This window comes from Chroicocephalus ridibundus, chromosome 1, assembly GCF_963924245.1.
Source record: "Chroicocephalus ridibundus chromosome 1, bChrRid1.1, whole genome shotgun sequence".
Lineage (NCBI taxonomy): Eukaryota > Metazoa > Chordata > Aves > Charadriiformes > Laridae > Chroicocephalus > Chroicocephalus ridibundus.
In genome coordinates, this window is record NC_086284.1 from 152,305,165 (window position 1) to 152,328,945 (window position 23,781).

General features: G+C 50.3%; 1 protein-coding gene across 3 annotated transcripts in view; it reads right to left on the minus strand.

Annotated features, from left to right (window-relative positions):
- LOC134526965 (chromatin remodeling regulator CECR2) overlaps window positions 1-21,761 on the minus strand; it is a 105,052-nt gene extending 83,291 nt beyond the window's left edge. For 2 of the 3 annotated variants that reach the window (XM_063359337.1, XM_063359328.1), the window contains exon 1: window positions 21,341-21,761. In XM_063359337.1, the coding sequence (XP_063215407.1) occupies window positions 21,341-21,529 (189 nt within the window). In that variant the 5' untranslated portion in view covers window positions 21,530-21,761. The remainder of the gene's footprint in view (window positions 1-21,340) is intronic. The other variant, XM_063359345.1, reaches the window with a different exon arrangement.
- Between the last annotated feature and the right edge of the window lie 2,020 nt (window positions 21,762-23,781).

Consider the following 23,781-nt stretch of genomic DNA (forward strand, 5'->3'; position numbering starts at 1 on the left):
TCTATTTGAGATTGCTCCCCATCCCCAAAAAGAATCCCACAAGCCCCATCCTTGGCATTTTTATGGCAGCATTTAAAATACAACAGAGTTTTAATTGTTATTTTTCCCAGGACTACAAGAAGGCAGGTAGGTAGCAGTACACCCCAGAGGCAGGGAAAGCAAGGGAGAGAAAGGTGCCTTGACCAAAGCCACTCAGAGAACCTGCGGCGGAGGCTGGCTCTTCCCTGCAGCACCGTGACCAATTTCAACTTCAGCATCGAGCTCTCAGCACTTTCCAAAGCTAAGGTTCATCAAAACAGTTAAAATAGCTTCAGGTGGTTCAGTGCTGAACCAGAAACACCACAGAGCACTACCGAACATCAGCTCCCTCTGGTATTTTTAACACACCACCTCAGTTTAGCTCTGGGCTGGCTGGCACCCATGAACGTTCCTCAGCTGGATAAATCAGCGAACCAAGAACACGCCCTTATCCAGATCATCTGGATGACCAGCGGCCAGGGATGGAGCTGTGTGGAACAAACCAGGGCCCCAGGCTGGAGCTCTGCAGTGCAAAAACAGGGGGTGACGGAGCCTTTGCCCTCTGTGCACCAGCTAACGCGGGAACTTGTAGGGCCTGTCCATGATGTGATCTGAGACCTCATGCCAGTCTCCCTTAGCTCCACCTACACCGCCTACACTCTTTCCCAGCTCCCACAATAGCTCATAAACGGTTGTGTTGTCACAGCTGGGGGGAGGCACATCTCCAGAGCTGCTTCAGAGGAGAGCACTGCCACCAAATACATGTGGTGGGAATACACCCTCAGGAGCGTGAAGCCGGGTAGATGAAGGTTTCTTGTGAGAAACAGGGTGTTTCGACTCACCCAGAGCCATAAGCCAGTCTGGGTCTCTGCAACAGGGATGACTGCTTCGACTGAACATGCAACTCCACCTCAGTACGTTTCTGTTGGCAAAACCCATCCGTATTCCTCTATTCCTACACCTCTTCCACACATTTGAGGGCTTCACAGTAAGACAGACAACCAAAATAATTTCAGTTAAAAACTAAAAGTCCACAATTTGGCTTCTGAAACCTGGATCTTTCCCAGGTTTCAAGCATAACTCAAAGTTCAACTCGTGGGTGAAAGTGGCCTGTGATATCTTAGCTTCGGAGCAAAAGTAAAAGCAGGGAGAGACAAGGACCTCACACCTGCCTTGCTGCTGGCTAGACCAACATGGCACTACACCCTCACTTAGCCAAAAGACAGCCTTTGTTTTCCCACAGCAGCTCCTGTCTCTCATCTCCTGCCCACCTTTAAACTTCTTCAGCAAACGAGGTGAGAACCACACAGCTAACAGCTTTGTTCAGTGCACCGCCTTGATTTATGCTCTCAGCACCATCTGCCCTACAGAGCGAGCACTGCCATTCTCCCATGGAAAAAGCATATGACCCTGTAATTAAAAACAATCATCATCTGCAGGTACAAGGCGATGCATTAAAGGTTGCACAGGCAACTGTAAACCTACAGTTTCCTGTCAAGTAATTGAATTTGTAATCATTTAGCATCAGTTTCAACACAGAAAACAATAATGCACAATAAACCCTCACTATCATGTCGCGGCAGTGGTTTGAAGCAGACACCTTCTCTGCCACCGCGACCACTTGAGCTCAAGTACAAATTACATTAGCAGGCAAGCAGAGAATACTGCTCTTTGAAGCCCTCACTGCAGGACAGAAACACTGCAAAGCATGCAGGAACAGCCCTGTTTTATGGGCAGCCTGCCCAAAGGCAAGCAGTTAAAAGTGGGGGTGTCGTCGTCGTCCCGGCCCGTAGCTAATAGTTAGCTCTTCAACCAGTTACACTACAGTTAGCAGTTGGATTTTCATGGTATCACTATTGCTCACACCTGCCCTGTTAAAAAGTTTGGGATTCTGCTTCTAGCTGGTGACATTTCCTATATTTACAACAGCACTGAAGGTGAAGCATTATGAACATTCATTAGGCATGCTGATATTTTCATTATTAAAATATTAGAGCCAAAAAATGAGGTTTAAGTTTGATGTCCAGTCTGAGCTGGTGCACTCAGTTCCTCTCCATCATCCATAGAGAAAGAGAGAACACCTTCAGAGTGATTCATTCCGGTCTAAAATAGACTCCTCTCATCTCTCAAAGATCAATTTCTTTCCACTGACAGTGATGAACCCCGGCACAATCAGTCTGACATGACAGTCCACTTTGAACACTCAATTATTCTTGCCCCTTTTCTCATCCCCACCGCTTATTCCGACTCCCACACCGTGGTATGGCTGGCACAACTGTTTGCCCGGCCACTCTATGAGCCAGCTCATAAAACTAATCCAGGCAAAAAATAACTGGATGGAAGGGGAGTTGAGGTGTTTTGCTTTTTTTTTTTTATCCACCAACCAGATCAGCTCCCTGGCCTATTTCAGTGTGTCCCCACAAAGAATTGTGCTGGCACAGATGAAAAAAGTGCTGCTAGGGACGCAAGGACTAGACAGTCACCTAGCTTTTGGGCATGTAGAAGTAGATGAAGTGAGCTAGGTCTTAAAAAAACCAAAGGCCAGAACTCTTGGGCTATCTGTTCTCAATAATAGTAAAAAGAATATCTTCCTGTCTGGTCTAAGGCGTCTCTGGCGCGGCAACAGCTGCTATGTTGTGTGTTCCTTACCCACAGGTCCCATTTGGAGTGCTTGCATAATGACTCCTGAAGTAAGGTATCAGTGCACAGGCAACAACCATCCCTCAAAGGCAAACTAATCCCTACAGACTGAGAAAAAAGAACTGGCAGTTTCCAAGCTTTTCTTATTACCAGTCACAGTTTGAATGGAGTTTCAAAAACACACCAGCAAAAGGTGTACCCCTGCCTCAGAACTACCCACCCTTACTTCCCAGCTACCCTTCTGCCCAAGCTGAATTTCAACAAACAGTTTTAGACCATGCATTGCTAAATGTTCTCTTAAAACAAATCTTGTGACAATTCTGCTCTTGTTTTTGGAGGGTGGTAAAAGGGAAAAGAACCAAGAAAAGCCTTATGCGTTCTTCAGACCATGGTTAACCTGACCTACTGTTGAAGACAGCCTCAATCCAAGCAAGGGTTTGGACTAGAGACTTTCAGAGGTTCCTTCTGACTATAAATTTTTGTGATTCTAATTTGGGATTTCCTTATCAGTCTTTCCTGAAATGACATCTTGACTGACTTTCCCTTCATAATGGTCTTCACACATCATTTACGCCTTTCAAGGTCTCCGTCTCCATTTAGCATCACCTCTCTCTGTTCAGATGCCTTCTTTTACTCTGTTCTCCGCGTATGACCATAGCAAAAAAACAGGTACACACCAAGAACAATCAGGAAAAGCAACAAGCAAAGCTATTAAACCCAGGGTAGGAAACCAGTGTGCTGATACTCCACCCATCATGACCAAAAGAATGTGATGAACAAGCATTTGGTGTTTATATGAATGCTAAGAGGTCCACATAAAGGTACGGCTGAGTAATGTTCAACACACCTTGGACCTTTTGATGGAAGGAGGCGGCAATAATGTACCCAGGCTAAAATTAACCTGTCTCCAAGCTGCAGCAGGTGTCACTCCCCATCCCGCTTCTTATTGCGTCCAGGGAAAAAGTCAAAAAATAAATGGGGGAAATCAGGATGGTTCCTTACCTTTCAGCTATAAGAGAAAGTGCAGCAGAGGAGAAGATTCCTCCTCTTCAGTTGGAGAAGAGCAAGCCATTCTTCTGGTGCCACAGGTCTGACCTCGTACACCCCTCCTATAGGGGGAGGAATGGAGAGTCTCACTTGCCCTCCTCTGGGCAGGAGTCCCAGACTACAAATAAGAGGTTTTATTTGGCAGCTGGGTATTTGTCCTACAAGAAGGCTCTACCCTAGATAATGTCAAGCATCTGCCTGTTAACCAGGAAACATCACAGAAGAAAACATCACCCTAGTTCATTTGTTCCTCTCCTTCTAAGGAACCCAGAAACATCCCCGCGCCATTCAGCATCTCCTACCCATCCCCTGCTCCTCATCCTGCCCGTGCCAAGCCACCAGGCTAGGCCAGAGCTCACAGGCAATGCGATAGAGCTTTTGTGCAGCATACCCAGCTAACTCCTCAACATCCAGGCACGTCCTCTTGGCTCGACTGTGTATAGCCCTGCTAATTTTTGTGGGAGGCAGCAGGGAAATAAGCGCTCAAAAAAAAGAGAAGTTGGGGAACTTGCAGAGCCCCTGCCATTTGTTTAGCTCAGACACAACTTCAAGCACTGCTGTAATTGTCTAGAAATCAAACAAGTGGTTGATAGCACCAATTAACACCTTCCAGCATAACAATACCTTCATCTCATCACTCCCCATTCTCTCAACAGCTTAACATATTGGCACTCTGAATGACTTCTCTCCCAGACAGCAGACAAACAGTAATATGGAGGGGAGCAAGGAATTAAGGTGTACACAGTGCTCTAGCATGAGAAAAGAGGCAGCACATAGTACCAGCAGCTATAAAATCTTATATTATAATAAAAAAATAGGAGTTGACCTGAGACAGTCAAGAAGGTGAAACTAGTCTAAAGAAATATTTTTGACTCAGACTCAAAACAGTTTTTGTTAATAGTTACAAGCTGAGAAGATTTTTTTTAGCCTGACATTTCACCAAAGAATACAGTGCCCTCTTCACACAGTGGGGGAAATACCCATATGAGCTATTTAATCAAAGTGTGTGTGTGTGGGATTAAAAAAAAAAAAAATCTTCCAATTTTTTTCAGAATACAGAAGCAATAAAGACAAGTTCTTATGCCTAAGTTACCTCTTTAAGCTACTTGTGTAAACTTAAGTTTGCAAGCTCACCACATGCAACAGTCTTGTATTTCGGGAGCATGTAAGACCATTTCTCTAGCACTCCATATTCAGCGTACAGATTGAGTACCACATGGAGCAGCAGCTCTAGTTAACAACCAGGGGATATCCCAAAGAGAAGACTTTGATTTCAGATGAGACACTGCTTTCTGCGGTTACAGCATAAATCTGGAGCGCATCGACTTGAACCCACAGGATTCGCTCCAAATTTACACCACTGTGACTGAATACAGCATTATGCCTGACAGGGAGAAGGGGGCAAAGGCTTCTGTTTTATTCAATACACTGTTTTATTCAACTAATAGGACTGAGGATGTGAGACACCCAGGATTTAAAGCAAAGCCAAGCTTGTGGACAGGCAACATCTAATAGATCAGCAGCTACGAACAGCTTCTGGATTCAGAGCCGTGTGGGTTTTTTTTCCCCACCAGAGTTTGTGGTACCATTTAAAACAATAAAAAAAAAAAAAAAACATTTATCTTTTCCTGAAAAGACGGCTAATTACCCTTCAGGGTGACACTGCCCATCCACCTTAAGATTCAGCTGGAGGCATAGAGCTGCAGCTTGGGCGCATTCCCAACAGGGAGAGAGGCCTCGGGCTTTGCTCCTCACCCGGAGCCCGGGAAGGACGGATGCTGGGAAAGGAGCAGTAATCCCAAACCGGCTAAGCCAGGCCGCCTTCCACCACACCCCAAGGGCCTTCGTCTCCAACATTGAAATGCTAATCTGACTTTGTAAACCCATAAACAAAAACAAAGAGGACGACACAAGAGGTTAAAAAAAAAAAAAACAAAAAACTTCCCTGAGCTCCAGCCTCAAACCGAATCTCCGGCATCCAGGCTCTGGCCTAGGGAGCATGATTTTACCCACAGGAGTGGGTCCCGCAAGCTCTTGCATCAAAATTGCTGGCAAACAGCATCTTTATGGTCAGATGCATTTAAATGGCCACTTCCACCACATGCCAGAGTATCCTTTGTTTCAGAAATCTCCTCAGAAAATAGCTTTTTACTGCAACAACAGACCAGGCACAGAGCTGCTATATCCTTTCTTATTGCCCTTTTACAACAGGACACCCATGAAATATTAATAATACTAAAAACTAACTGGCTTCTGCAGCTGGGCTCAATCTCAAACCTGCGTATGCTGAACGCACGCTTTGCCCGTCTCCCACCAAACCCACGCTTTTAAGATCTATGCCTGCCCGCTCGCTTGCAAAAGCACCTTCCCAGAGACCCTGACTAGGAGCCAGAGGTGGGTACGATAGCTCTGGGTCTGCCACAGGTTGGCATGGGCCGAGTCGGTCAGCTGGTGAGGAGAAGAGATCCCATGGCTTCCCTTGGAAGGGGAGACGCTAAATCTCAGGGATCAATAGGGACACGTGATCCCAAGGCTTGCTGGCCCTTCTCTTTGCTTTCTCGGCTCTTCTGTCAAACCCTGTCAGCATACCCACGTCTACAGAGAGTCAACACGGGGGATCATTTCTCACCAGCGAATGTTCCCTACCCGAGGGAGCACCGCAACCACCTAATTACCCGGAAAGCTGCCCTTTTGTTTCCCATCCTCCCTGTTTTCTTCTGTCCCCTGACCTGTTTTAGCAGGCATTTCAGGCTGCCTGTCTGCTGTGTGAAAGCCGGGTTCTAAAGACAAAGCAGCAGCTCAAATATTTATCCCTCCGCTGAGGACTAGCTGACTCCGAGGGCACTGCTGCAGCCAACGATCTTCAGGGGAGAAGAGGACAGATCCAGCCACATGGACCGTGGGTAGGGGGCAAAGCCATTCCGCACAGAGGAGCATCAATTCCTTACTGGAGTAGCTGAAGCCAGCCGTGGTTAACTTAGGCCAGAAGGTCCAAGGGCTCTTCTCTGCCAAGTTTAGTCTTGGATGACAGTGAAATGTGCTTAATTTGACAGTTTCATTTTAACATGTATGGGCAAAGTCTAGAAGGAAACGGTGGCAGCAGCAAGGGAACAGAGTTGGATTATTATAAGGTAGCTTCCCAGTTGCTTCAACCCAGTGCTCAGTACTAAAAACGGATAAAAAAAATATTATAGACGCTGACTTTTCACCCAAGCAATGAAATAATCGAGCACAGAGTGTCTTCAACATGATAACAGTATTCTCACAAGTTATAAAAATTAGACTTTCACTATAAATTTCAAACTCTGTGCCACACCTCTAGCATTACAGAAGCTGAAAGCTCGAGCACATCTTGGGGCTGGAAAATGTGAGTCTGGAAAACACAGGGAAACTTTCTGCGTATTACTGTTTTCACATTTTAAAAAAAATCTATAATAAAGTTATGGCATGAATATGACCTCTGTGTCTTCCTCAAACTATAGCAAATACACTTGTATTCCTGCGAGCATGCACAAAATGCAGTTCCTCAAGCAGCCACTGAAACAGTGGAGAGAATTAGGTGGTCAACAAGTTTAATGAGTGGAATCCTGTCAAATACGTGGAGACAACCTGGCTTGATTGGGGCTGTGTGCCAGTGGGGACGGGGAAGAACGCTTCAAAAGTACAGGAGAACATCTTCTGATCTCTGCTTGACTGTTTCTCCTGAAGAACTGCTCTTCATAAAGTGATACACAAAGCTGTTTTGTAAGGCATGCCTGGGCACCAACTTCTAGAAGCCTAGTGTGTTCTCTAGACTACGTGGAGGCAAGATTTGTTGGTAGAACATTGCCAGACACAATGATCACATGCCAGGTAGGCCAAACACCAACTAAACTGGAGGGTATAATAGCTTGTCGCCTCCTCCTCTCCAGGCTCTTGATAAGAAAAGACCATCTTGGTGGCCCAGGACTGGCTACTTCACGACCATCACCACCTTCTGCTCACACTCCCCACATTGGGGAAGCTGCCCTCTCCATTTCACACAAGTGCACCCCAGGCATGCAGGGCAGTGAAGGGTTAATTTAATTAGTTCTGTGTGTGCTCAAAGAATTACAGGCAACTTCATTTAATTATTAAGTAGCCAATCAGGTAATCTCTGTATCTGATTAGCACGCTAATGAAATAATGTCTTCCAGTTCAAAGCTGTCATTCCAATCAGGAGACAGCCCTTCAGCTAGAAGGAAAAGCTGGCCAGGTTTCCATGGGCTGAAGGCTTTGGATTTTTGGGGAGGGGATGGGAGCAGGGAGTGGAAACCGTTCCGCCTTCCCTCTCCTTGTCCCTGCCTCTACACAGAACAGCTGGTTCCCCCTTCCAGATGGGCAAGCGCATTGGCTCCAGAGAGGCTCCCTGATGCTCCAGGCAAGTGTCCTGTGTCACCACCACCTTACATCCCTTTCTCTTGCTCTCCCAGATGCCCAGGAAGACTCCAGTCAACCAGAGCCCGGAAAGCACCAGGCCGTTAGCGTATTGCCTAGGCACTGCCAACTGAGAGATCTGCTAAATATGTGGGGCATGACTCTGCGATGGTCCACATGGGAGAAGAGTCACACAGCAAAGCCATTACAGCACTAAGAGGAAGCCAGAAACCCTCCTCCCTCCCCCACGCCGCGCTCTGCTCCTGTGTCATATGCAGTTATTTCCAGCCTGGGGAAAAGTGCAAGGCGGCAGCTGTCACACGAGGCAAGGACTTGCCCCTTTTAAACAGGGATTTCAGGACTAAATGACCCATTACAATTAACACAGCTGCAAGAACTGGGACACTTCCACACAGAGAGGGGCTTTGGGAGTGGGGGAGGAAAGGAGGAGACAAGCAGAGGGTTAGGATCATACTTCCAAGGTCTAGTGTGGAGCCCCCCGCCCCTCCGCTTTTTAAGTATTAGCTCAGCTGTCCTCTTCCAACTGCTACCACTCAGCCTGAACCCAGCGAGGCTGCGGAGACAGGGAGCTCAGCCCAGCCCAAGCCCACCACATCGCCTCCTCCATCGGTCCCTTACTCGCACGACCACTCCTGCTCAGACCCAGCTCAGAAACTCCCCTTTCCCGAAGAGCAGCGCTGGCTGCTCCACTATGCAACAGCGGCACGGCTGCTTTTTGCCTTGCCGCACACACGCTAACTTTTAATAAGCAAGCCCAGGTTTATCAGAAGAGTTGCAGCAGGATGTGGTTCAGCACGACTGAACCATCCCAGTGTTTATCCGAGGAGCCCGGCAGATGTTGCTCTCCAAGCTCAAGCCTGCGCTGTCACATCTGTGTACGTCTGTACGTCCTCTACTGCCAGTTTAAATGCTAACTCAGCTCCGATTGCCGCAGCTGCCAGCGTGCCTGTGCACCGCGGGGTGGGCATTCCCATTTCTGAGCACTAGATCACCTTCCTGGTGACGCTTCCACTCCCCCGGTGCCTTTCCCAGGAAAAGAGCGGAGCCCTCCAGGATGCTCACACCACACAGCACGGGTTTCGTTAAAGTCACCGTGCTGAAAACGAATACAGAGAGAATCCCAAGAGGAAGGAGAAAAATTGCGAGCAGTCCCCAGCCGGCCAGCCAGCCAGCTGGCTTTCTATGAGAACACTGAAGTGTTGACACTTTTTGTTGAGCCTTTTTTTCCTGAGCATATCCCATGAACAAGAAACAGTGCTGCCGAGAGGGAAGACATACGTCCCTCTCTTCTCTCTGCTGACTGCAGCCATTCCAAATGAAGGAAACCGGTTAGATCAAGAAATTCAGGCTTGGACAGCACAATGAAGCATCCACTAATAATCAATCCCTTCGCAGCAGCCTTCCTGCCAACTGGCTATGGACTAGGCAATGATTATAAATTGTAGTTACTCCTCCAAGGAAAAACAACACAACATCCTATGGCGGTCCATGCTCATCCTTTAATTCTGAAACCAGTCCCGCTCACTGAAATAAAAAGACAAGTCTTTCTAACTGCCCGTCCTGAAAAAAAAACCCAGCCCTGAAATCCAAAGCTGGGTTCTTCCTGGCTTGTGCTTCGCTATACACAAAAAAACACAACCCAAAACTGATAAAACTTGCGTCACCAGGTTAGCAGAAAATTCTAAAAATGCCGAGAGGGGGAGTTTATTGGCTACCAAGAAATTATTGTCATCCTCCTATGTCTGGCATCCCGCTACCGCAGGAAGGGCACACAGGAGAACCTGCCAAGGCAGAGCTGCCCCGACACTTATTAACCAGCACACAGATGCAATTCGAGCCCGACTTGCGCGCAAGCGACTGAAGCGGCCACCTGGGGACCCGCATTCCTTGACAGCTCTGCCGCCCTGCGCATTCCAGCCCCCTCATTCCCCCGGCCCTGAAACCAGGTCAGGGAGGCACAGCATGACCTGATCTCCACCTCTGATAGCACCAAGCCCCGTCCCATCCCCTCTTGCCACCCTGGCCACAGTCAGGCCACTTGCGCCGCCTCCCCCCACCCTGCACAGAGCAAGGATACGGAGATACCCGTCCACGCATGTGAAGGGACTCCCTCTCAATGCCATGGCTATTTGCGGATCAGCCATCATCCAAAACTTCCCAAAATGAGAAAGTTCAGGCTTTTGGCAGGTCAGACACTTACTACAGTGAGTAGTTTGTTCTGCCGAGGGACTCGTAACACCCTCCCAAATTACACATTGCCCTTTACGGGATGCCGCAGCAGCTGGAATCAGCTCCCTTCTCACATTCCTTAATAAGCACTTCCATCGGAGAGCAGGGTGGATGCAGGGCATCAGCTGCAGTTAATCACAACCGAAAGCTGGGCTGCCTTTCCCCATGCTCCCCGGCACTATCAGCAGTCTAAGAATATCCACCCAGCACCACCCGCCCTGCTGGGGCAGGGGGAGTCAAGTGGTCCGAGCTCCCAGGCATTACAGGTCTCCCTGTTACAGGAGACTTTCACTCTGCCTCCCCCAAGCAGCAGCCTTCAGCGGGGCCCCCCGATAGCTGGTTGAGATCCTACAGATCATGGAAAGATAATCCATTGCACCACTAATGCACTACTGCAGCTGTCCATGGAGAAAATCCCCTTTCAACCAAAAAAAAAAAAACCACCCAAAACCCTCAAGCCCTTTGATCCTCTCCAACACACAATTATCTTAAGGGCAAAATAGTCTTCTGTGCCTCGGCACCTTGTATCAGGCTGAAAGAAAGGAAATTGAGACTGCTATTCCCTGTTTATTCTACACGGCTGCCCTATCGGACAAGGCAAGCCACTCCGGCCTCTTCAGCACAGGCAAGCAAATCCCGATGGACAGATACCTGCATCACTGGGTGACCAAAAGGAAAACTTTTTCGGGAAAAAAATGGTTTGTTTATTTAAAAGAAAAAAGCCTGAATTTCTATGAAAGATAATAAAACTTTTCACTTTTGTTTTTGGTGCAAGACGGTCAGCTACAGTGAAATTTAACCGATTTTAACTGCATATTCAGTTCTGACTTTGGAAGGAACAATTTAAAGGACCATTTAAAGGACAAGTTAAAGTTGTCCACCATCAACTTTTAGATTAAACTTCTTCTAACTGGAAAAAAGAAATACAGCAAGCCTTGATTTAGTACCCACAAACAACCCCCAAAACCCTCTGAAGAGGTTGGCCAGGGTTCTTCCCCAGGTGCCCCCCTCCCTTGCTGCATGACCTCTTGTTACCTGTGCAGTCTCACTCCACCTGCTACCCAGGGCTGCAGCGCGATAAGCGTTTCTTTCAGCAGAAGGGTCAGCTATAAAAAGCCCTTCCCCTCCCCGCTGCCTGTTTCCATTCCTGTGCTGCCGCTTCAGTCATGCTGGTACAACCCTTTTGTGGGGCTGCAGAGGGAACCGGCTGGGGGAACCACTCCTGGTTAGATGCAGCTCACTTAAAGAAAAAAAAAAAAGTTGCGGGCTTTTAATCCGGGTGAACAGTTTTACTGCCATCCGTGACGGGTGGCAGGAGCTGCCGTGGGAAGGTAGCTTGAGAACTGATGTCCTCAGGTTCCAGCAGACACTGCTGATGAGTCCACACTAACACCGCAGGAAAAATGGCCACGTGATGTCAAACTCTCCAGTGAAGAATACAAAAAATAGGAAAGGGAAAAAAAAAAAAAAAAAAAGAAGTTACTTCTCTAATGCCCTGAAATCCTATTAATTTCAGAGGTACTCACAACTGCACTTTATACAAGGATTTTCAGAAAACTCATCTAAAAATCCCAACAAAACATTGCTCCTTGTGCACATTTCTCCATCAATCACCCATGAATAAGTTTTGGATTCTTGGCTGACTCAACCAAAAGCAACAGGAGTGCTTGGAGTCTTGCACAGGCAGTTTCTGTAGAGAGTGCCCACCACATTTGGCCCCTGCAATCATCCCAAACATGTTTAAATGTCAACGCACACATGTGGCCTGGGAGCTGCATGGGACAAGGCATGACCTTTGCGAGAGGAGGATGCAGAAAAGAGGAAAAGTAAGGAGAAGCACTGAGAAACATCAGATGCGGGGATGTGAAGGGCTGCCATCCTCCATGTTCAGACTGGGAACCCTTCTGAAACTAAGACTCACTTTTATGTGCAAGTGCAACGTAGTTTGCATTTGAAAATGCATTTCACTTTTACAGAGCACCCTTAATGTTATTTATTCAGGAGTCATGAAGAAACTTATGTGCTGGGCCAGTAAGGGTTAGGCCTAAGCGAGGTCTTGAATTACCGCAGGAAAGCACGGAAGAGGTCTTGCTCCCTGTTTTTTCCCCCCTTTGCTTATTTTTCAGCATTTGAACCTTCCCAGCACACCAGAAGAGGGAGCCTTTGACTCCTCTCCCATGCTCATCATTTGTTTTATATTAGCAACAATGACAAGCTCTATTAAGAGTCAAGCTCTTTGAGTGAACTCTCACCCTTTGCCTCCTAAAACAAACAAAAAACCCAAGCAAGGAAAAAAAACCCACAAACAACCACAAACCAAAACCAACCACAACCCTTTTCGCCTTGTGTTATGGATATATGAATATTTTTGCTGCCACACAACTCCCCGCGTACAGGGGTCCCCAGAAAATGAGCAAACTAGCTCTGCCTTCCAACCTTTCGGCCATGCAAAGCTCCAGCCCTTTTACGACAGCCTTAGCTGGAGAGAAAGAGGTGGAGAATTAATGGCTTTACCAACGAGGAAGAAAAAGACCCTCCAGAGCTCCTTTTACATCACCAGCCCCAGCAACCAAAACTCAGACTAAGGCTAGAGTTTCAAGAGCCATGGTGGATCAACCCGGCAGCTTGCGGCTGCCAAAAGCAGGAGGTCCCACTCCCACCGCAGCACCACGACCCCGCAAAAGCACACTCAGTGAGCAGCTGGGCTGGTGGCGCAGCAGGAGCAGACCACAGAGTCAGAAGCACAGCCAGGGCAGGAGCTTGAAAGAGACCGAGATGGTCCTTCTGGCGGCTGGCAGCCCCTGAAACCAAAGCTTCGGGTTTCATTGCTCCCTCAGCAGCATGTGTGCCCTCCTTCCCACCAGGCTGAACACACCAGCTCGACCACACCGGTGTAAAAACCGACAGAGACACCGCCACCACCGTGTTGCTGAACTAAGCTACATTAATAGAGGAAAGACCTGAACCAGTGTAAGTACATCTAGGGTGAAGAGCTTGCAACCATTTAAACCAGATCAGTCACAAAACTGCGTTAAACTGGTGGCCTGGCCCAGGGCAGAGGTGGCCTGAGGACCATTACACCCCTCAGTGGTGGCCTAGCCCAGGGCAGAGGTGGCCTGAGAACCATTACACCCCTCATGTTTCAAATTGTTCAGTATTAACTTTGCACACTGCCTTCTCCAGGCAGCCCTCAGCAGCCCTACCCTGCGTGATATCAGCAGCTTCGCTTTTTCAGTGGAGGGCTGGTGTTTTAGCGAGGCATTTACAGGATATAAAGAGTTCATCAAGAAGTTGAGCCAGCTCTGCAAGCAGTTGCCACGTTGGGTTGCGAGGCCACCTCGGAGCAAAGCAAAGACCTTGACTGCCATCAGCCCGTGGTGTCAAGTTATTCCCCCGTCCCCGGTAAAGGCGGACTTAAAAGCCCCCCCAAAAAAGCAGGAAAATATGTGTTCTAGCGGTAAGCAAACCACGCTTTTACCCATCAGCTGTTTTCTGTTCCTCACACAAAAGGCCGCAAACCCCTCCTAATTGCAGGAGCCCTCCACCTAACAGACCCTGCTCTCGGGGCCCTCCTCCCCAGGAACTGGGGGAGAACTGGGGCACAATAGGAAGGAGACCGGCTAAAGGGAATAGATCTGTTAAATTAACACATTTTCTGTCAACCAAATCAGCTGCCCCCAGTGCTATTGTTGGTGAAACAATGGAGACCCCAGGAATGGGCACCCATTAAAAGGAACAAGCCTGCTGAAAGGATACACTCTGAGGCACAGCCTTGTGTGTTTAACAGGATTCTCTACTGTAAGGAAGGAGGAATCACTAGGCTGCATTGTTCCCACCACCACAGCAGATGCTGTTGCTTCTGGTAACGAGGAGGGAGAAAAAAAAAAAAAAAATGTTCATACCTACCTACAATAAGGTTTACAGGGTAAACTTTTAAATCGAGAACTTTTAACTGCCGGGGCTGTTGTCATTTCTGCCTCTAGCCCTTTTCTCGAGGAGATTTTTGCCTGAAAGAAATCTATGAAAGCATCCATTGCCATTACAAAAGTTAATTCTTCACCCTTCATGCAGGCACTTAACAGATGCCAGGGGCAGAATGGCACAGCTCTGCCGGCATTATTCGCCGGGAGAGAAAGACCGCAGTTAAGCAGGTCCACGTATAAAGCTGCAACACTTTAAAGGTGTTACTTTTAGCTGGTTTGGTTAGAGCGAATTCCAAAAGCAACAAACTTTTGAGGCCTCATGTAGACGCGCTGTGCAGAAGTTCATGTCAGCTGCATTGAATTGGTACAGGTTTGTGGTGGCGAGTCTTTGTAAACAAAGCAAACTGCGAAGTCATATTGAAGCTACTACACAAAACATAATTTTTTTTTTTTCTTTTCTAGCGGGGAAAGACTTGAAGCAGATTATCTTAAATTGGTTTTTAATTAAGTTCAGCTTAAACCGTTAAACTTGTGGGCACAGAAACACTTCAGCTAACACCAGACATGATTTCCAGAGTCAGCTGTGCTAGCAGAAGAGGCAGTTGCCTCCAACTACTAACACCACAGAAAGTCTGTAACTATCAATCCCCACGTACTCCATCCAAATTTCTGAAATTCTTATCGAGTTCCTCTTTCTCTTCTGCCTTCCACTGCTACAGTCATTCCCTGACTCCTCTGTCACCTAAGTCAGATCCTTTCAAAATGTTGCTGTCAAAATAACCTTCCTTATCCATTGTTCAGACACCCTTTGGCTGTGTGCAGTCACTTCTTGTTTCTTTTCAGAGGCTTAAGATAATGTTTTAACTCACATATCAGCCTCCTGAACTACCTATTCCCTTTTTTTTTTTTTTGTACCCAATTATACTAGTCTCATTATATAAAATGTAAACACTTGTTAAAAAGTTTAAGATCTACAGTTGGGAAAGATGTGACTTGCATTTGAAATGGAAACTGATACAATGCTTTCCAATTTGCAGACCACTTGAAACAACAGCTCTGAGAAGTATCTCTCTGCCTCCCCCTCCATTAATCTCAATGAACTCTAGAGCCCAATACTGACATGTAGAGTGTTAATGATTCTATTATGAACAGAATAACCAAGGCAGCAAAAGTGAAGACCAGCAAAGTAAGAACTGCCGCTGGAACACACACGGGGAGAGGGATGAGGCACTGTCAAAGCGACTAAACCAAACACTGGATGGGACAGGTGGAAAGAATAATAAAAAAAATACTACCCCTCCATTTCATTTTGGTTTTTTTAAACTTGATTTTCGAACAACAAATACGCAGCTCACACCCTCTACCCCGACGAAGCCAATGCTGCCCGGGGGGAAGCAGAGCCACCATGGATTGACTGCGCTATAACCTGAATTCACACAGCGGTCCATAAATGGGTCTCTCTGCACAATGGGGCTGACACTTTCTCTTTTCAGGATGTTTGAAGTCCATCATTTTTTCCAACCCTGTCTCCTCGCCATATGGCGCTTCTTCTCGCACTGCCAATTACTCTAGCTTTCCTCAGACAATTTGCTTTTTCTAAAGCCAGGTGCTTTACGTGAGAGTTAAGTTTTAGTGAGCAGATGTATTGTTCGCTCTCATTTCAGACAGCCCATTCCCTTCCGCTTCAACGTTGCCTCCAGCCAACAGGCTAACGGGAAGAGGGACAGACATCCTAATGCCCGAACTGTATTCTACTGAAGAGGTGTTGAACTCAGAGTTACCCTCTATGAGTAGAGCTGACCTACATGAATTCACTGACATTTTCATCAGCTTGCTGCACCTACTTGTTACGTTGATCTTAATTAGCTCGCAAATTCTGAACAGAAACTACCTGGCCATCTCAGCTATCATACAACACGACGAGGCATCAGTAGATGCTGTACATGCTACTGTAATACAAGTAATAATGCAGCACCAGACCAGAATAGCTACAGAGGGGTGAAGGCTTAGCACTCAGATATGGTACCACACTGCCTGGGCAATATACGCTGTACAAACCACTGACAGAACAGGAAGGTTGTGTCGTTTTGGTGTCACGGATCACAAGGGATGCAACCAAGGGGCTCCACAGAGAAATTTCAGCAGGACCTAACACAACAGGACAGTGGAGGTTAAAACGCACTCAGCCATTCTGTCCTCACTAGGAAAAATAATTTTTTCATACTAAAATTCTAACACATTTAGAGTTTAACACATTGAAAAAAAAAATACATTTTTGCTTTTAAAGCTGCATCTGGTTTGCACAAATAGAAGAAACCCTGTTCTTTGCTCTCTCCTTCACAGAGTCGCAGCACAGCTCTCCCTCTCTCCACACTCTTCCTCCTCCTGTGGGACCCGCGGGAGCAGTAGCCATCGCTGGTTTGCAAAAGCCACATAATATTCCTGACAGAAAGAGCCTGTTCGAGAACCGACATGGCAGATACCACACTACAGGAGGGAAAAGGTGGGCAAGAGCAGCAGTGCCCTGTCTGTGGGTGGGAGGAGGGAACATTAAAGTAGAGCCAGAGCCCGAGCCCGAAGTGCTAGGAAGGGGCAAGAGGCAAGGAAAAGCATCTTAAAGCTGTAGTGAAGTTAACAGCAGAGGCAATTTGCCCAAAGGCGCTTTTAAAAACCACAGGAAAAGATTTATGTTTTCCCTGTGTAATGTGGCTTTTCCCCCTTTTCCAAATAAACTAAGTTAACAACAATGTTTTGACTATTTTCAAGCACGTTCTGGAAAGTCACCTCCCCTCGACCTACCCGGGCAGAAGTTCCTAAATGTTTCAGCCCACAGCTCCTGGGAGCACATGCCAAAGAGCTGGGTGGCCGAGCCACGCTGGCTTCTGTCCAGTGTTTTCAAGTTGTGCTGAAATACGGTTGAAAACGTTAAATATTCTCCTAATATTTTCGATGCAAACAATCTCTGCAGCTGCCAGGAGGATATTTCAGTTGTGGAGGGGAGGGCACCCAGCCAGGAGATACGTTGTCACAAGAGGTGTCCCACATTACAGTCCGGTCTTGAAGAGGGAAAACAAATCACTCCCTATCATCGCCTGCACTAACTTGACTGTGGAAAGCATCTTTTCTGTCCATCAAGGCAATGCTTACCAAAAAAAAAAAAAAAAAAAAAAAAAAAAAGACGTGCCCTGTACAGCCAAACCTTTTCCCACTGGACTACTATTAAAAGTAGGTAAGGACAAACCCACGTGACACAGATTTTACAAACCACAGAGAAAGAAGCCACAACAACCAAACCAACACATCTCAAAGTCCACATTTGAAGTGGCATGAAAGTTTTGTACAGCAGATGGCTGACAAGGCAGCCATTTAAAAGGGGGGGTTGGGTGGGGGCAAAACCCACCCCAGAAGGCAGAAGCGCTGCCATCCTCAGAGATCCACGTAAAAACACGGCGTGAAGCCAAACGCGTCTCCGAAGCACCCGCTTCTGGCCCACTGAACTTTTGACCCGCTGGCAGTGGCTGAACCCCTTCTGAGTCCATCGCCGGGTGATGCTGCAGCAGAGATTTGAAAAGAGGAGCCCTGCGCCTCATCAGGCGCCTGCATCTGCCAGAGCCAGCATGGGGGCCGGCTGCGTCCACCCCCTCCCTGAACAATGCCCAGGGCCCGGCCTGATGGATGCTCTCCTTTCTTCCAGTTTTGGACATCCCTTCCCTGTAGTGTCTACGCACTGGGGTCCAGCAAAAAGAAAACAAAACATCTGCTCCCCAGGTTTCTGACATCCAGCTGTTGATGGCAGCTCCGCATCTGGAAGCTTCACTTTCTTTTGGGCCAATAAGTAGAGGGCAAAAGGTTTGCATTTAAAAAGAAAGAAAAAAAATAATTAAAAAAAAAAAAAAAAGAGAGCGTGCTCCGTGCTGCCTCCCTGTACTAAAGCCCCCAAACTTCTCAAATACCATCAGCAAATCTGCTCAGCACAGGAGGGATGGGTCCAGATGGCCTATCATTACAGAGCCTTCCAGCTAGCTATGGGCAGACCCACCAGAAGAAAAAAAAAAAAAAACAGTGAGGGGGGGAGAAAAAACAAAACAAAAGATAACTACAGCTGGGGGTTTTTTTGTTGTTGTTTTTTTGTTTGTTGACCTCACCCCCTCCTAAAATTGGGGGGAGGGAGAGAGCAGAGGATATTTGTTACAAGCAGAATTAAGGTTTGTTTAAAACTTTCACTTTTTGTAACAATGTTGTAAGAGTTTAGCACCAAACTCCCGGATGGAGATACACCGGTATCAGGAAAAAAAAAAAAAAAAGAAAAAGAAAAAAGACACCAACCAGGATTTAACTTGAGAGCTTGGCCCTCCTTGGAATATCCTCCAAGAAGAGCCAACTGCATCCAGAGTAAGGCCATCCCTTAGACACTGGGGACACAGCTGGACAGACATTTGCCATGAAGCTCGAGGAGTTTGAGCACAACCATCCTCCAGCTGAAACCCTCTGAGGTGAGCCACCCCAGCTCTCCAGTTCTGCTTCCCTACAAGGAAAAAGGTCCACCCAAACCACCTGTTTTACTTTGCATCCAAATGGACCGGGACACTCACCCCTGGCTTACCGATCAGGGGCAGTAACTTCCAAGGGAAGGGACAGTAACTTCTCAAACTGCTGGCATTCAGCCACAAGCACACCTCCCCACAATAACCAAAGCTAAAGCAAGAAAGTACCATTTGTACATGAGCAGTTTCAGTTTTTGATGGTTGGCTAAGGTTTTATTTTGCCCTAATATCTGTCTCATGTCCTAGCATTTCCCTACACCCCTACAAGATCGGCCACCTCTGCTTTATTCAGACACCCTTGAACCTCAAAGCCCACCTCAAGAGGCAGCAGCCAAACAGCAGAACAGACACTGGCATTATTAGGTCCAAAATCAAGAGGGGAACCTTATTTATACAGCCAAATAAAGTACAAACCAAAAAATCATACAAAGCAATACTCCTTAAAAGAAAAGTATAAGTCTCTATGCTGGCCATCGGTTTCACACCATGAACCGTTTGGGCAAGCTCTTTGTGCAAAGTGCCCTTCCCAAGTATCCCTGAAACCAGTGATGAGACTGGAACAACTTCATCAGGCAAGGGGTAACAAGACAGTGAGCTTCAAGGAACAGCAAGTTTTGAAACCTCACACCGTGCCGCTCACGCCATGCTGGGGAAGGAGATTTACGCCATGTGCCCGAGGATGCCGAGTTCTGACAGCTGCATCCGTCCTCTCGCAGCGTCCCGATTTTAACCGCAATTTCCACCATCCCTCGGACAAACGCCATCCTTTGAAACCCATGTCTGCCAAATGCTGCAGGCCATCCATGCGCGCAAGAGGTTTTTTTGGCGATGTTTTCCATGTGCCGCTTCTGTTCTGTGACACCCCCAGCACCAACCCACACGCTCTCCTTGTCCCGGGCATCCCCCCAAAAAAGCGAGTTAATTTGTTCCGAATGATGTTAACTCCCCCACCCTAAGCGTGCTCCGGGAACCAAAGGGGAGCCCACATTTACTTCATTTGTGAAGCAAGCCAGATGCTAATTGCCTCCAAAGGTGAAAGGCTACTGCCTTGGCCCTTTTATCATTGTAAATTCAGGTTCCTTCAAGACTTTGCGCTGCTGGGCCCGGAGAGCCTCCCCCTTTAATGGTTTGGCATCAATAGGAGGGGGAGGGGAGTTCCCTTTCGCAAGAAGTTGCATCATTGAGAGACCTTATCCCCTTTCAAGATTTCGCACCGCATAAGGGATTCCCCCTCTTCAGAAATTCACATCCTGCTCGAGGAGTTTTGCTCTTTAGGGCTTCGCGCATCCCATTGAACTTTTAAGCATCTTTGGAATTCGCATTCACGGGGCAATTACTGTCTTAAAAAAAAAAAAAAAAAACAACAACACAAAAACCCCAACAAAACCAACAACAAAAAACACACGCCACCACGTTATTCACCCCGGTTTATTGCCAACGCGCTGGCAAGAATAGCTTTTCACAGCAAGCACAAAAGATTTCCTACCAGGACACACTTTGTTTGTAACATTTGTCGCCAGAGCACAAAATATTTACGGAACATTAGCCACGCACGCGAAAAACCAGAATTAAAAACAAAAAAAAGAAGGAAAAAGAAAAAAAAAAAAAGGGGGGAACACAAGAAAGTTACAGAGGAAAATGGGTAAAAGAGGTACGAAAGCCGAGAGTTTTCCCTGCGCGGGGGGAAGGCACCATCGCTCGCCCGCAGCCTCGGCGGAGCCGCACAATGAGCGGCGCGGTGCCCCGCGGAGCAGCCCCCCGGCCTCACCGGGATGCGGGGGAACGGCCGCACCTCCCGCCGCCCGGCTCGGCTCGGCGGCGACCCTCCGCGCCCCCCCCCCCCCCCCCCCAACCCCGCAGCGGCACCGGCCAAGTGGGGACCTCCTTCCTCCAACAAAAGGGACCAACTTAGGCGCGGGCTGGGGACCTCCCCGCCCGCCCCCCCCCAACCACAGCCGCGGGTACCCACGGGGGAGGTGGGGGGTTACCGGGGCCGGGCCCGCCTCTCGCCGCCACCATTTTGGGCACGGGGGACCCACCGCCGGCTCCGTGCCGCGGCCGCGTCCGTCCCGTTGTGTCCCCGTCCGTCCGTCCGTCGTCCCCCCCCCCCCAACCTTTGTGTGCGGACACCGGCCCGGCGGAACAATGCGGCCCGGCGGCGGCCGGCTCCGCTCCGCCGGCGGCTGCCCCCGCCGAGCGCTCCGCCGGCTCCAGAGCCGGGGGATGGGGTGGGGGTGTGGGGGTCCTGCCCGCCACCGCCCCGGGACGGGCGCGCCGAAAGTTTTCGAGCGCGCCCGGCAGGGACGGGGAAGTTGTTGCATCTGCCGCAAGCGGAGGGGGGAACCCGGCGGCGCATCACCCCGGGATCCAGCGGCTTCACCGCGGGGTGGAAGGGGGTGCCCCCCGCGCGGAGAGCGGGGACCCGTCGGGCAGCCGGAGCGCGGCGGGGAGGGCGCGGCGGCAGGGAAACAGCCCGTCGGGCTGCCCGCAGCGTGCGGGGGCCGGCGGCCGCGGGTCTCTCACCTCGATCTCGAAGTCGGGCAGGCGGAAGGCGGTGCGGAAGAGGGAGCAGAAGTGCGCGATGGCCGGGACTTCCCACCAGGAGCGGAGCTCGTCCAGCGCCACCGCCGCCTCTGAGCCGCCGGTGCCGGCCACGCCGCCCCCCCCACCGCCGCCACCGCCGCCGCAGCCGCCGTCCTCCTCCGGGCACATCTCCCGCCGCCGCCACCGGCTGCCTGCCTGCTGCCTGCCGCCCGCTCGCTGCCTCACTCCAGCGGGCGGCTGCGTGCCGCCGCCGCTCGGCGCTCCGGCTCCGCCCGCCCCCCGGCGCCACGCCGCTCTCAGCGGCCGCCCCCCGGCGGCCCCGCGCTGCCCCCTCGCTGCCGCCCGCGCATGGGGCGGCTCGGCGCCGGCGCGGGGGCGGCTAGGGCCGGCGGGGGCGCTGCTGCTGCCCCTGCCGCCGGCGGCCGCCGCTGCGCGGGCCCATCCTCCTCCTCCTCCTCCTCCTCCTCCTCCTCCTTCTTCTTCTCCTCCTCCTCCGCCGCCACCCGCGCCCCGCAGCGCAACCGCCGCGCCGCCGGGAACAGATGGGCCCGGGGCGACGCGGGGGGGGGGGGGGGGAAGACGGGGGGACCGGGGACGGGCGGACGGACCCGGGAGGGGAGAGGCGGAGTCCCGCGGGGGGGGGAGGCGGGGCGCCGGGCGGGAGAGCGAATGGGGAGGCGCGGAGGGGCCCGGCGGGGCGGGGCCAAAAGGCGTGAGGGCGGGGGTGGGCGGGGCCCGGGCACGAGGAGGGGGTGGAGCCGGCGCTCATCACAACAACAGTCCCCCCCGCGCCCGCGTGGACACGCCCACCGGGGGGGCGGGGCCACCGGGGGTGGGCGGGGCCGGTCGGCGGCGGCCGTTGTCCCCTCGGACGCGGCGGCTCCCGTGTCCCCTCCACCCTGCGCCGAGGCGGGAAGGGGCGCCCCGGCCTCCCCTGGGCGGTGCTCCCCCGCCGGAGTGAGGCGACGGGACGAAGCGCCGCTCGCGGCTAAGCCCCTCGGCGGACTCGGGGCGCGTCCCCGCCGACCGGCGAACCTCCGTGTCGCCGTCGCCCCACCTCGCCTCGGGGGGCACCCGCCTCTGCCCATCGCCTCAGCCCTCCGCCCCGCCTCGGCCCCTTCCCTCAGCCCGGTTGGGTCTCCTTCCTTCTCCCGTCCCCAGGGCGCCGGGGACCGTGCTTCAGCCCCGGTGCCCGCCCCGGGCTCTCTGGATGGTCACCAAAGGTGGCGGCGGCTGGTTGGGGTGGTGGGGAGCTGCTGGGGCCACTGTGGAGGGGGAAACCCTGCGGGATTTCTGTTCTCGCTTTGTATTTTTGAGTGAGGGAGCCCAAGGGACGCTTCTGGTTCTCCTCTGCCGTCAGGCGCCTTTGCATCCCACCTGTACACCCAGTACCTCTGTTCCTCCTGGCTCTGAAACGAAGAGCTTAACGCTGCCCTGTTTTGAAATCTATGACGGAAAAACATCCAGCACCAGTGAGGATGTTTGTTATTTTTTTGCAGGACTGCCCGAAGGGGACATAGAGCGTCAGCAAAACACCAGGCTGCTACAGCTTTGCCTGCTGTGGCTGCATCACTTTACAGCCTCTCAGTTTGCTTCCGTAGTCCGGCTTCAAAACAGTTGGAAAGTGTCACTGTGCACAGCTGCACCAGCTTCGGGTCTCCCCTCCAGTGAAGCCATTGCAAAGCTGGTGTTTAAACACAGTTTGGGAGTTCGTTCCCTCCGCTCCTTCCTACCTTCACTGGCCAGGGCCATTTTGTACCAGTCCCACTTTTCCTAGCCTTTCCTTTCCTTTATTCTGTTAACTTTCTCATCTTTAGCCTCTCTTCTTCACACCTTACATTCCCTTGCTGCTTCCAGTGCTATCTCCGACGGGATGAGAGTGATGGGCTGCTGCTGGTGAATGTTGGGGCTCAGCGCAAAACAGCAGAGCGGGGACATGCAGAGATTAGGCTGGGAACTGACTGGACAAATCCCACGGCCTGGTGATCATCAGCACAGATGCAAGGAAGCAGTGAAATGCCTGAGATGGGGTAGGAGGGGGACCTCCCCTTTCAGGAGCAGCCTGAAGAGCGGCTGGATCAGGCTAAGGGGAAACCACGCTGCAGACGTCCTGCTCCGTCTCTGACTTGGAGGCATCAGAGAGGGAAAGGCCGGTGGCATCAATCAGCGTCATCGTATTGCTGCTGAGCTCATACCAGCTGACGCAGAGCAGTCTGATATCAGCGTCCGCAACCTCAAGCATGCACTGTTGAGACTTTCAAGGTTTCCTCTTTCTTTTTCCCTTCAAAATGAACTTGGCAACAGAGAATAAGGTGAAGGCATAAGCTTTGTGCTGTGCCCTAGGCCAGTGCCTAACAGCCTGACCCGGGCAAAACTTTGGCCGAGGGTGGGAACAGCTAGTTTAGAGAAGAAACAAATCA